The sequence below is a fragment of the Harpia harpyja genome, chromosome 3, assembly GCF_026419915.1.
Source record: "Harpia harpyja isolate bHarHar1 chromosome 3, bHarHar1 primary haplotype, whole genome shotgun sequence".
NCBI lineage: Eukaryota > Metazoa > Chordata > Aves > Accipitriformes > Accipitridae > Harpia > Harpia harpyja.
The window spans coordinates 11,118,950-11,132,560 of NC_068942.1; the positions used below are offsets into that span (position 1 = coordinate 11,118,950).

At 38.6% G+C, this 13,611-nt stretch overlaps 1 protein-coding gene across 3 annotated transcripts in view; it reads right to left on the bottom strand.

Annotated features, from left to right (window-relative positions):
* The window catches only part of CRYBG1 (crystallin beta-gamma domain containing 1), a 68,897-nt gene that overhangs the window by 22,933 nt on the left and 32,353 nt on the right, over positions 1–13,611 (bottom strand). For all 3 annotated transcript variants that reach the window (XM_052781395.1, XM_052781396.1, XM_052781397.1), the window contains exons 5-13: positions 11,254–11,301; positions 11,021–11,139; positions 9,521–9,683; positions 8,404–8,543; positions 4,464–4,590; positions 4,114–4,149; positions 3,567–3,709; positions 3,183–3,309; positions 2,946–3,091 (exon numbers count right to left, since the gene is read on the bottom strand). In XM_052781395.1, the coding sequence (XP_052637355.1) occupies positions 2,946–3,091; positions 3,183–3,309; positions 3,567–3,709; positions 4,114–4,149; positions 4,464–4,590; positions 8,404–8,543; positions 9,521–9,683; positions 11,021–11,139; positions 11,254–11,301 (1,049 nt within the window). The remainder of the gene's footprint in view (positions 1–2,945; positions 3,092–3,182; positions 3,310–3,566; positions 3,710–4,113; positions 4,150–4,463; positions 4,591–8,403; positions 8,544–9,520; positions 9,684–11,020; positions 11,140–11,253; positions 11,302–13,611) is intronic.

Sequence of the window (13,611 nt, forward strand, 5' to 3'; positions counted from 1 at the left end):
GCCTGTTTCAGCTCCCAGTGGAGGTTTGTTCTTGTACTGCGTGTCTCTTCAGTTTCACTCATGTTACCTTCCCCAGTGCATCCAGATTAAATTTACTACATTCTGGCTCCTGTATATGAACTACTCATCACCTAATAATTTCCTTAATATCACTATCCATATGTACACTAGAGGCAGCCAAATCTGCACTGTGGACTAATTACTTGAAAATTAGGGGAAAACCAGGCTGATTACAGGACCACAGTAAAACAAACGCCTACATAAAAAAAAACAAATCTGGAAAATTTCTTCCACCAAGTTCAAAAAGGATCATCTAAAAGACAGGGGCTTTTTCAGTATTTTTGGCAAAATTTTGGTGTGTTTATGGATAAAGAAAAGGCACATTTCAAACATGCAATTCCTGTGATTTTGATCACTATTAAATACAAGCTTGAAGAGTTCTTAAGCAGAGAGGAAATCAAAATTGTACAACAGTTGACTTTAGTACTTGCTTAAACTTGTAAAGGGTGTTACCCGCTGCTAGTAAATACTTCCATTTTCTGCCACTTAAAATTCTGCCAATTTGGAAGTAAAGATCAAACCCTACTTAAAAGAAGAAAGGCCTCTCCTATTTTCAGGCAGTCTGGATTGCTTTCTCCTGCCCCAATGGCAGAATAATAAAATATCCTGGATTTTATGCTTGGCCAGTCTCTGAAGAATGCTCAAGAGCAAAACATTTTCATTTTTAAAGAAGTCAATCCTCATCACCTTAGGATATTTTTTTTCAGGATGTCTTTACAATGGATTTAGCAAAGACGTTAAAATATTGCTTGGAAACATTCTTCAGAAACACGGTAGCTGAAAACTTTAATGCAGCTAGCACTCAATCATCCCAAAATGGAATATTCACTCCCCAAATGCAGAGCTGGGCTGCCTTCAGCATACAATTTAGAGACACAGTTTAGCTTAGAACTTGCTCAGTAGTATCTGTGCACTGCAGTGTCAGGCTTTCTTTTCTTTGATATACCCTTTAAATTACAGAGCAATCAAATTTATTGTGTAAGAAATACAGATCATCTGTCACCTGTTACTCACCTGTTACTAGCGTAACTGCTTACCCCAGATACCTGTAGTTAAAAAATTGCTATGAAAGGTTCGGGGCTGCTTACGTTTTTTACTTTTTTTTTTTTTTTTTAAATGAAATATTTTCGATATGATACCTGGAAGATTACTTCAAAATATTATGACAAGCTTTTACTGAATCTGTCACAGTTCACAATGACATCACCTACATTACAGTCTAAACTACTCAGGAAATTGCTCAATGGATTATTCATTGCTCTATGACTGATTTCTTGGAAGGAATGATAAGAAAATTTTCTACCTGAACAGTTACTTAACACTTAAAATAAAGCATTTTATTACCAAGCATGACCTAATGTGACTCATTCAAGCTTTCTGACACATTAGCATTTAGTAAGAACACCACCACAAAATCCCCAAACACTCACAACCTCTTTGGAAACAAAAGTGTCGTACAAGACTGTTAAGAGCTGGGTGCTAGTCACCCCTTATGAACAATGCACCTAAATTTTTAAAAAGCTTATTGCTACAAATTACATCTTTAAGAGACTACAAAGTGAGATTACAGGAGCAGTAGCAGAATCTGTGGGACAAGAGTTTCGTTTGTAATGACTTCTAGCTGCCTTTACCATCAGAGTATTAGATTCTTAATTACTAGAATACTCAAACTCAGGTATGACTCCTATCTCAGCTGCAACAGACACATTTACTATAACACTACAAAGGGCATGATATGCAACCCACAACTTGTTTCCCAGCCTTCAGAGGTGAATTTCCCATGAATCTCCCTTGCATATTACAGAAGACAAAAGGGCACAGTGGCTTCAAACGTCACCAGGCAGAAAAAAACCTGCTGTCACACCATATTCATATACAAATTAAAAGCATTCCTCTGGAATGCACTGAGCTTGATTCTGCAATCTTTATCCAGACAAAACTTGCAGAGATATCTCACAGATAACACACAGAAAGATTTAGGGTGTGGCTGGGTAAGACAGAGCTTTCAGCATGTCACCTGCATACCAGGCAGGGAGAGACTGTATGTCTCATACTCTTTTGATTCTACTACTGTAAGTAATTCTGTATATTTGGAGAGATGATTGCTAATAGTCGTTTGTATTTCCAAAATACTTTGACACAGTCTGCAAGGCTGTGAAACTCAACCTGTGATCGATGTACTAAATTAATCAAACAGCAAAGTCTATGAACTTATCAACTTCACGTGACAACACACATGGCACAAAGAATAAGAGTTGTTAATGGCCGTACCAATGCAAAGTTTTGGGATCCACTGCGTTAAAAAAAAACAAAAAAAAAACAACAACAATGAAAACAATGCCACAGTACTAAAACACTATTAGCCTATAGGATTCGCTGCAAAACCAATGTTACTTTTCAGAACAGCTGAAGTCTCAGTACCAGAATGTATTAGTGAGCATGGTAAGAGTCATCTCCACTATACACACAACTGAAAGAAAGAGCAAAGAATTTGCCTCTGGTCAAACACAAGAAGCCTGGAAACTAGTTTCAAGACTGGAAATTCATTCCATAACAATTTTTGCTGTTGAAATGCTTTAAGAAAACACAGCCACAAGAACAAGCTATTTCTTTCTACTTCTCTGATTAAATATCATCTCATACTTTGTGTATCAGTAAGTCAACATTTCCTGGGACCATCTGATCTTATAATGAGAAGAAAACCAATTTACTGTACATATTCACAAAAACTTTACTTTTCACATTCTGCAGTCGAGGGCAGAAAATTTTATCTGAAGACTTCACACAGACATTAGAAGTCAGTGCTGAAAAACATCTGCAAATACTATGGAATTCTAAAAAGAATAGCACATTTAAATTAAACAGCAATTAAAAATATCACTTACACGCCACTTAGCACATTTATAGACTGTGTCCTCAGCCCGTATCCAGTGTCTTTCAAATTGGAAATAATTCCTAACACATTAATATTGGAACCCTTTGATCCAAAGTCTTTTTCACTGTACATTATCATATGGGAGCTTGTGAAGTCCTGTTAAAACAAAGAGAAGCATCATAAGGAAAATACAACATGATGTCTCAGTGCACTCAGGAGATGCCTACTACATGTTCTTGGAACTTACACCAACAATCGGTCGCAGCGACTGCAACTCTTCATCATAGCCACCCCAGTCTGTCCAATCCCGATACGCTCCTTCTTCCAGCAAGTATTGATGGCCTTCAAACCCAGGCTTCTCATAAGCAACCCAACTAAACAACAACAACAACAATAGAGTCTGCATGTGAAAATGGACAACTGCCACTCCGTGTTGTTATGGAGCAGAAACACATGTGAAATTTGTTCTTTTGCTGTGAATATTTGCAATTTTAACCCACGCATCTATCTAAACCCAGAAACTAGGAAAACAGATAAAAGAAACAGGTACTGAATTTGTCCACTGCAATTTCGAGCCTATGGAGCTTCTACTGCAGCTGCAGGGGCAATATTGGTGTTTTCCCACACTTACACTCCTCCCAGTACTTTCATGGATCCCACTGATGTAAGTGGAAGTCTTGTCTTTTCTTCTGATTCCTTGTCATCAAGCATAAAGACCTCTGATTCTATTTCCACATGTCTCCCTTCAAAGAAAGGCTTCTCATAAATGATTACCTGTAGCAGAAATGAAGTAAAAGAAAAGTTGCAGAGAGCATGATAAATTCTGAAAACAGACAGTTTCTTTTGCATGGGCATATGGAGGGAGAAGACAATTATGAAACTAATTAGTGGGATATCTCTATTCTCCTCAAGAAGTCTTTACCTTAGAGGTGGAACACGAGGGCTTGCGTGTTCATTACCCATCTGCGTTACCCAGATAGCAGTTAATACTGTCATATATGTATGTGATGGATGCATAAACATGACCAAAATTGCAGTTTCATGGTGTGGTCACATATGGTAGGACCAGCCACTAAACCGTAAGTAGTTGGTATGTGATCAAGATATATTTACCTACCCACGTGTAGTTCATGTGTTATAAAATACCTTTGGACCATCAAATAAATACTGACTTTTACCTTTGGCTCTCCACTGAATTCAACTTTGCGACCACCCTGTTAAAAACAAAAACAAACAAACAAAAAAACCTTGTCTGTACTCAGAGTCATCAACTCTTCACAAAAAGACAGAATAAAGATGAAGCCTTCCTTGAAGAACACAAGGGAAAATAAGAAGGCAGATTAAAGGCAGAAATGGATGCTATCAGACATTGAAAGCTCAAGAACTTTATAGACTAAAAAGTTGTTGTTGTTTTTTTTCTTAAGAGTTACATTTTTATCAGTCTTGAAAAAAATCTACCCACCTTAGCACGTTACTTCTAACACATAAACATAGGTCACGAAACTTGCAAGTAACAACAGTATTTTACCATTTTCAAGGGCCTCATGGACCTAATGTAGGCTTCCTTCTTCTCCCAGAATGCTAAATTAGGATATTCACCAGGCTCCAACATTAAAGGGACTCCCTGGAAACCAGGTTCTTCATAAATTAGCCATCTAAAGGGGGGCGGGGGGAAGGAAAGCAAAAGTTAAAAACCCTGGAACATTTCTGAACAGTAAAGAACAAGACAATATGCTTACTTTAGAAAAGACATCAGGGTACCCTTAATAAAACTTTGTTTCTTTACCATCAAAATTGCCAACTACAAGCTGGTATACCAGCAAACTTCTGTGCCTGTGCAGGAACCACCAATAATGCATGTGTTTTGTTTGAACAGGCTAAAAAAAAAAAAAAAAAAATCAGTACAATGAACAGACAATTAAGAATTTGACTGTCTTATCTGAAGGCAACCCAAGTTTTAGACTGAAGTTTCAAGACTTAAGGTTACTCTGGGTTACTCTTAGAATAGTTTTAAAATATGAAGAACCAATTTTCAAGAAGTTGAAAGATGTCTACTAACCTAGACTTGGACTTGTTGCAAAATCTGTTCAATAGAAAATTCTAAACTTGTGTTATTTACTAACAGGTAGAAAAACCTGACAACTCCTTAGAAATCTACTTCCTCATGGTTTGTTATCTGCTAATAAATCCGCTTTGAAAGACATAACTTTCAAAATTCCTGATTGGGACAGTAACAGTAGTTTTTCAAAGCTTTTTCAAGAAAATCTTAGCCAGGAATCACTTACTGGAAACAAAGAAACATACTGCTGATCTCTGCGTAAGGATGGCAATGTATTTCTTCCAGTTTAAATTTAGTGATCTCTCAGAAGTGCAGAATGGAGCAGTATATAACACATACTAAACTGGAACACTTTATGCAGCCAACCTTTTAATCATGTAAGGATCATAATGTATAAATCTGGTGACATCAGAAAAATGTTAAAATAATCCATCACTCTGCCATGCTTAAAAGGCAGTCTCCAAGCTGATGTAAACTGGCACAAGTTGGTATAGTTTCATTGCAGACATACGGTTCCAAGAAACAAACAAAGAGCTTTAGTTTTATCGCTGTCTATAGCTGAACGTTTGATATGTTGTGTGTCCTGTAGTCGCACTGCTCAGTAAGCCCTCAACTTATGGTTGGTCACAAGTGGTATTCCCCAGGGCTCAGTACTAGGGCCAGTTCTGTTTAATATCTTTATCAATGATCTGGACGAGGGGATCGAGTGCACCCTCAGTAAGTTTGCAGGTGACACCAGGTTGAGCAGGAGTGTTGACCTGCTCGAGGGTAGGGAGGCTCTACAGAGGGATCTGGACAGGCTGGATCAATGGGCTGAGGCCAACTGTATGAGGTTCAAAAGGGCTAAGTGCCGGGTCCTGCACTTGGGTCACAACACCCCCATGCAACGCTACACACTTGGGGAAGAGTGGCTGGAAAGCTGCCCGGCGGAAAAGGACCTGGGCGTGCTGGTCGACAGCCGGCTGAATATGAGCCAGCAGTGTGCCCAGGTGGCCAAGAAGGCCAATGGCATCCTGGCCTGTATCAGAAATAGTGTGGCCAGCAGGACTAGAGAAGTGATTGTCCCCCTGTACTCAGCACTGGTGAGGCTGCACCTCGAATACTGTGTTCAGTTTTGGACCCCCTCGCTACAAGAAAGACATGGAGGTGCTGGAGCGTGTCCAAAGAAGAGCCACAAAGCTGGTGAAGGGTCTAGAGCACAAGTTTTATGAGGAGCGGCTGAGGGAACTGGGGTTGTTCAGCCTGGAGAAAAGGAGGCTGAGGGGAGAGCTTATTGCTCTCTACAACTACCTGAAAGGAGGTTGTAGTGAGGTGGGGGTCGGTCTCTTCTCCCAAGTAACAAGCGATAGGACAAGAGGAAATGGCCTCAAGTTGCACCAGGGGAGGTTTGGATTGGATATTAGGTAAAATTTCTTCACTGAAAGGTTTGTCAAGCATTGGAACAGGCTGCCCAGGGAAGTGGTTGAGTCCCCACCCCTGGAGGTATTTAAAAGACGTGCAGATGTGGCACTTAGGGACAGGGTTTAGTGGTGGACTTGGTGGTGTTAGGTTAATGGTTGGACTCGGTGATCTTAAAGATCTTTTCCAACCTAAACAATTCTATGATTCTAACGTCACTGCAAGAATTTAAACACACGGAAGACCAAAGAGAGAGTACAATCAGAAGATAAAGGTGCATTGACTCATTTTTGTTGGCAGCTTTTAGTAAACAACAATTAAGCACGAACACTGGGAAACTTCAATAAGATACAACCACACCCACATGGCAAGGTGACTCAGAATCAGAACCTCCCTCAACTGCCAATATAGTGAACTACGCCATGCCTGTAAACTAAAGGAAAGAAAAAACCCTGCAACATGCAAAAAAGCAGCAATTTACTGCATTTCTCATGCAAGCAATTGGCAGAAGCGACTTCTTTCTACACTGGACTAATAAACTGACATCTGAGAAAGATTATTTTTCAACTGTCTATTTTGCTTCCTGGTGCAAATATTAGTCTGCCTTCCCTCAAGGGATCCAAATGCAACAGAGAGAAATTAAGACTGTAAGAGTTTACATGGATTTAGTGCAAAAACTACTGTCACACTGATGGAAAATAAGGACCAGTCTGAAGTCTGAGAGATGTGCACTTCCCTTCCTCTGCTTCCTTTCCAAAAATTTTGTAATTTCACTATTCACAGAATGCTTTTAAATGAGGGACAGAAATAAAGTGGAGCGGTAGATTAAGTCATTTAATAATCAACCTCCAAATAACGTATCTGATTTCATTACTCTTGGCAGACACGTAATTTGGATTAAGCTTGCAGTTCAACAGAAATAACCTCCTGTCAGAGAACCAACTACTTGGACACCTTAAAATTTCCCTGTATACCAGAGCGCTTAATTTTTTCCACAAATCAAGGTGTAAAGATTTAATCAGATAAAATACCCTTTACCTAACAACTGAAATGCCCCATCTATCATGTAGCGTATTTGAATACATCTTTGCAGTGGCATGTATCACTTGTCTTTAGTTGGGCAGTTTCTGATAGTTAAATAGACCATTTGCAGCAAGGCAAATGTTATCCGTGCCCAAACAAAACACGAACAATGACCAAGGTCTGTACACCCTGTAAAATGTTCGGCAGGACCCAACGTCACTGGAAGTGGTTCCACTCTATCACTTTTTCTGAAAACAGCCTCCCTCTTCTGCATACTTTTCCCAATACCATTTTGAGGCATGTTTTCTGTTCTGATTTACAAATTGTTTATTAAAGTTATCAAAACTACCATTGGTACAGTGTCTGGATTGTCCCTTAGAGGTCTCCTTTCTCATAGAAGCTTGCTTAGTTCATGACATACATTACACTCCTAACTCAGATGGCCAGATATTTTCAGGTGACATAACATACATGTCCTAAACATCACCATAAAAACACTGATTAAAATGTACTGTGAAATACATGAATGCTTTCCAGAGTCCACACATGACACTAACTCTTACTTTGTAACATAAGGGCTTGAAAATTTTCTTCTTTTAGTACAATAATTTCAAGTTCAGAGGAAAGCAAGTAGGAAATGTGGTCTTATCGTAACAGTTCATCCCTCCACTCTCACTTACGCTAAGTTTGCCTGAATGAGAAAGAGCAGGAGAGGCAAACTCATTCCTTTGCTACAAATATACAAGGGTTACTCTGTCTTTACTACATGCAAGCAGAAGAAAAACTGGCTCTCACAAAATATTTTAAGAGGTCAGCCTCTCCAAGGGTGAAACATTACAATGATGTACTAATGCTACTGTCAACAAATACTACCAAAATATAGGACTAGAATAAATATGGCCTGCTTGCATGTCTGATAGGTATAAACAATGGTTTAAAACAAATTCCTTTCATAGAAGTACACATTCATACAGAACTATGCACTTACGTGCCCCAGTGTACTTTGACAGAACAAGTCTTCTGAGTGGTGCCAAACACCCCTGTTTCTTCAGTGTCGTCAAAAAAGGAAGTCACGATTCCTAACCCTTCAGGTTCTGTATACAAATCAATTTGGCAAACCCTGTAATCCTGAAAAATTAAGATTGCCATAATCACTTAATCTGTGCTGCAAGTTCTGTAATTAATGTGGATAACTAAAACAGTTTTGAAACAACTGTTTATTTTAAATTGTTTCCCCCCTTGTCAATTACTACTGTTATTAGATGCCTATAATAAATGTATAAGTAGGCCAGTTTGGCTGTCTGTTGGGACCAAGTCAGTCAATCTCTAATCAGCATTTACATTGTTTACTTTCTGCCATCTAGGCAGGAATGCATCTTCTTTCATCAGTTAACATCTCCTGTAGCAAATTAAATCCTAAGATTACACCAAGCAAGCCATTCTTGAAGAGAACTGCAATTTAAACAAGAATTGTAGTTACAAGCAATATATATTCCTCCTTTTTCTTTTCCTAGTCAAATAACTTTATAGCTTATGCTTGCTTTGGTAACCTGCAAAACTAACTACTTAATGGTAGGTTAAAAGTGCATGTAGGAACGCTGTTCCACCATGTGTGAAACTCCCTGAAGTTTGTGCATACAGGGCTATTTTTTAAGTAGCAAACAAGGTTTGGTGTTTGACACTAAAGTTTCTGCTGAGTGTAAATTTGGTTTATATTAAGAAAAAAGAAAGAAGAAAAAGCCACACACATCTTTTGAAAATACGAGTCTGTGGAATTACTGACGCTTTTATGGGATGTTTTTCCTGAGAGGTTGACCAGGCTAAAAAGCATATGCAGTACATAGCGTTTTGGAGGCTATACTAATAAAAAACATTAAGTTTTCTTCCTGCCCTATCCTTCCAGTGGTTGTTACCATAATTCCCATTGTGCAAAAGCCCCCACATTTATTTTGTGATTAAACAAGAAATTCAACATGGAAGATTGTTTCCTGCATTTACAACATAGGTTACACTTGTGTCCTAATACAACAATCACACTTTGTATCAGTATAAACATCACCAAACATTAAGAACTAGACAAAATTTTCCTTACTTAGATTACTTGCCTTAACAACATGTCTTATTGAACCAATCACCGCAGGCTTTAGAGATTTGCATTCATTTTGCTCTTCAGAAGTACCTGCACCCCAAATATCTGGGAGTTCCAGCTCTCCTTCTTCCAGAGGAATAGAGGGACCTTCAAAATTTGGTTTCTCATAGAGTATCCAGCTTAAAATAAAAAAATCTAATTTTTAATGGTGCTTTAGCAAGTGTGACTTGCAAAAATCATGCTCCCATTTAACAAATCCTTTCATAATCATTTCAAGACCTTTCCCGCCACCCCAATACAGCTTATTCACTCAACACTGCTGATGCAAGCCATTTCTGGTCTCTGTGATACTTTAAAAAGCAATGATAAAACCAAAGATGCCTACTGCTGACTTCGTAATTTCATCAAAAACTCCTCCACCTTCTTAAATTGATGATTTGGGGCAGCAAGACTACTGTCCGTGAATACCAGATTTTTGCATGAGATACCAATCAGAACCAATTCGTAGGTCAGAAAATGTTGACACTGCAGACTGCTGTGTCATGTATAAACAGATAAGCTACTTGAATCTTGTGAAGAGCAGCCCGGAGTTCCACAGGGGCTGGTACAGATGTGCCAAAGGATAGTAAGACTGCTCAGAAGACAAGCACAATTTTATTTTTAATGGCAGGTTTAAAAATATAACTAGATAAAAACTATATCCATCTGCAAACACAAAACCCTCCCCTGGAGCTCTCAGTTGAAGGGGTGGGGGGAAACAGTCCCCCAGTCCATGCTGGAAAAGACAACCTGGTCTGCAGATCAAAAGATTTTCATTCCAGTTTTCTGAAGGTAAACAGCAATCAGTGTGCTTCCCAGTACCTCCTACTGCAGCTAGCCCTTGTTTCTGCAGCTTACTATCAGATCATTACTTTTGAGAACCTGCTATTTGACTGTATTACAGCCTGGCCACAACTTAACTTGCCATGCTATCCACACTAATAACGGCTGTTCTGTTAATGCTATGAAGAATGTAGGAGATGAACTTCTTGTGAATTACTCTTAAGCAATCTAGCTTTTAGAGAAAAATTCCCTCTGGACTTATCAGAGAAACAGTCAATTACATCTACAGTACCACCTTATACTTTTGGACATAGAATTAATCTTCTGCATCCAAACCCACGTCAGACCTGGCTTTAAAATCCTTTGCTAGCCTTTTAGCCCAATCCAAATACTATGCAAAAAAACATAAAGAGGAGAGGACTCAAGGGGCAGCATAGCTGGACAGAATCTGTCATTTCTATGCCTGGTGAAATGTTGCACCCCTCCAGATGGTAACACGCACTCAATTTGTCAGCAAAATAAGTTTCCCGACCCAGAACTTCCTGTTGCAGAGATAAAATGCCACACTTCTTGCTCATAGCTGTCTACAATACATTGCCATTGGCAAGGCAGACTTACTGTGAATTACATGCTGGTTCCATTTCAAAAGATTTTTGGATAGACCAATGATAAAGAGTAAAAATTAATCTCTTACCATCCTCTGATGACTTTAATTAAAATTGTTGGTGACAGAACCCAAGAACTGCAATCCAGAACATCATGGAAAACTTCAATACCGTTTTTTTGATAGTCTGATTCACAGTATATCACCAGCTGTGTTAAAAAACAAAAACAAAACCCAAAAAACAAACACCAACAACATGTAATTCTATCTTGCTATGCTTTAAATATAGAGAGGAACAGTAAAGATAATAAAATTTATCTTACCTTGCCAGGTCTGGGATTGATTTTACTTTGCCCATTTCTTGAAAGTGCCTAATAGACAGCGGGGAGAGAAAAGTCACAAAAGAAAAAAACCCAAACCAAAAACGTGTTCAATAAAGATGCTCGGCTATAAAAAAAGAGCTAGTAAAACAAAACAAAAATTAGTCTGAATAGCGAAAAGCTGATAACACTTCAACTACACCTACTTACTGCTTCAATTCCTTCTTCCTCCTGAAGAGCAATATCTTGCCAAAAATGTACAAATTTACACTTTTTTTTTTTAAACATCTCACTGGAGCCAACTAACCTCACACTTGAAATGCTTTAAAATCCTACTGATCAGCTTCCTATATATTCCAGGAGTTCCATACCAAGAGACTACTTAAAAAACTGGTATTAATAAAGTACATGCTCTACAGTGATAAAGATATTAATTAAAATTTAAATGTCTAGTAACCATAAAGCAAGAAATAATTTTGAAGGAATATATGAAAAGACTGAGGAGGCAGGATGGCATATACATGTATGAACTAACTAGCATAATCAATTTTGTGCTGAACACCTTGTGACAAGATAGGTTCCTTCAAAAAGCGTGAGACTCTGCAATAAGTGATGGACTAAAAATGCCAAGAACAAATAAAACACATTGAGGTATACAAAATCTAAAACAATGTTGAAGTCAGTGGTAAATTATATGATACAGAATATACGGGAAAGTTGTGGTTGCAGCACGTCATCTTAAAACAAATAAAGAAAGCGTTGCAATTATGTGTTTGGTTTCCTAGCAAGGACAGGAGTGCTCATTCTGGGACAGGGTCCCACTCTTCTAGGAACTATTCATACAAACAAAAAAACCCAAACAGATCCTGCCCCTAAACAGGTTGCAGCCTAAGATAACCAGCAACACGTGCAAGGAACTAATGAAAACACATTAGTCGGCATGCAGGGCAGGCAATGGTCTCAGGACAGAGTTCCTAACCACCATCAGTTTTTTGTAGGCATCATCAAGACACGTTGAAGCATGACTGGTTTTTTTAGCCTGTGCTTCAATTCCAGTTAGAACTTGCTCTGTGTTTTAAGGAATGCCAAAGTCATTGTTTTGGGCTGCCCTTACTCTTTTCCTTCACATTACCCATTAGCCGTTGCATCATCATTTTCTTAGTCAGTGGAAGATGCACAGTAGGTACACATCATACGTTAAACCACGACAAAACATTTTTGGTTCCTGTCCAACTTCAGCAAGACGATTCAGAGTCAGCAACAGCGCTGCAGAAGTCTTGAAACCCTTCGGAGCCTAATGGGTTTCTCTCAAGAGCAGTCTTACATGTGCACATACCCCCTTGCTCTATCAGGCCTCCATACTCTACTGAAAAATTGAAACCCACTCAGGAACAACAGTTTAAGTAGCAAAAAGAATCAGTACTAGTCATTTAGCTTTAACCTCAGGTTTTGAAATCCAAGCAGGACTATCCAGAGTAAGAAAGCCTTTTTAACTGGCAACGTATGTCTACACCACTGCAAATAACCCCCCTAATTTTCATCGCCACACTAATTAAAAAAATTCCCATGAGAGAAAAATCTACATCCTCAAAATTGCCAAGTACCAAGGATGACTTCCTTCTGCAAGGTGAAGAAGAAAGGAGTAATTTCTACTACTCCCCCACTCCTTTTAGTAGAACTGTAACAGCAGATAACCATTAGCTTTAGAAAAGTATTTCTCAAGCTTCTCATATGCTGTTTCAATTCCACAGGTCACATTAATGCAGCTATTAAACTCTGGAGAACATACTTCTTCCCACGGTTCTTAGATCTCCTGATTCTAGTTTTCCCCTCTGGTAACAGTAAGGGCCCACATCAACAGAAATAGCAGATAATATAGGACATCGGTTCATCGTTCTGAAAATAGAAATTACAAAGTTCTCCCACATTAGAGTAAAGTTGCCTCGAAGCGAAAACGTAGGTCTGCCTTCACTCATGATGAGTAGATGCTCATAATCAGGCAAAGGGACAGCCTTCCACTGTAGCAGCACTTCCAATAATCACTACTATCCAGTTCTTAAAGTATTCTTAAAGAATATGCATTTTCTATCAAATGCATGGGAATAGTGGGAACAAAAACAGAGGGCTAACAAAAAGTTTGCCCTGTTACTCATTTAACAGGGCAATGGCTGAATGTCTTGCTGGAAGAGGAGAGAGATTACTGTCAACAGAAGAAGCAGGCACAAGTTTTCTAAAGTTCACAGAAAGCATTCTACTAATTTACAGGAAAAAATAAAGTTAGCATGAGATTTGTTTCAAAATAATACAAAATCAAGTATGAAGACATATACAAACATACACTTTCAATTCATATTTGTGAAG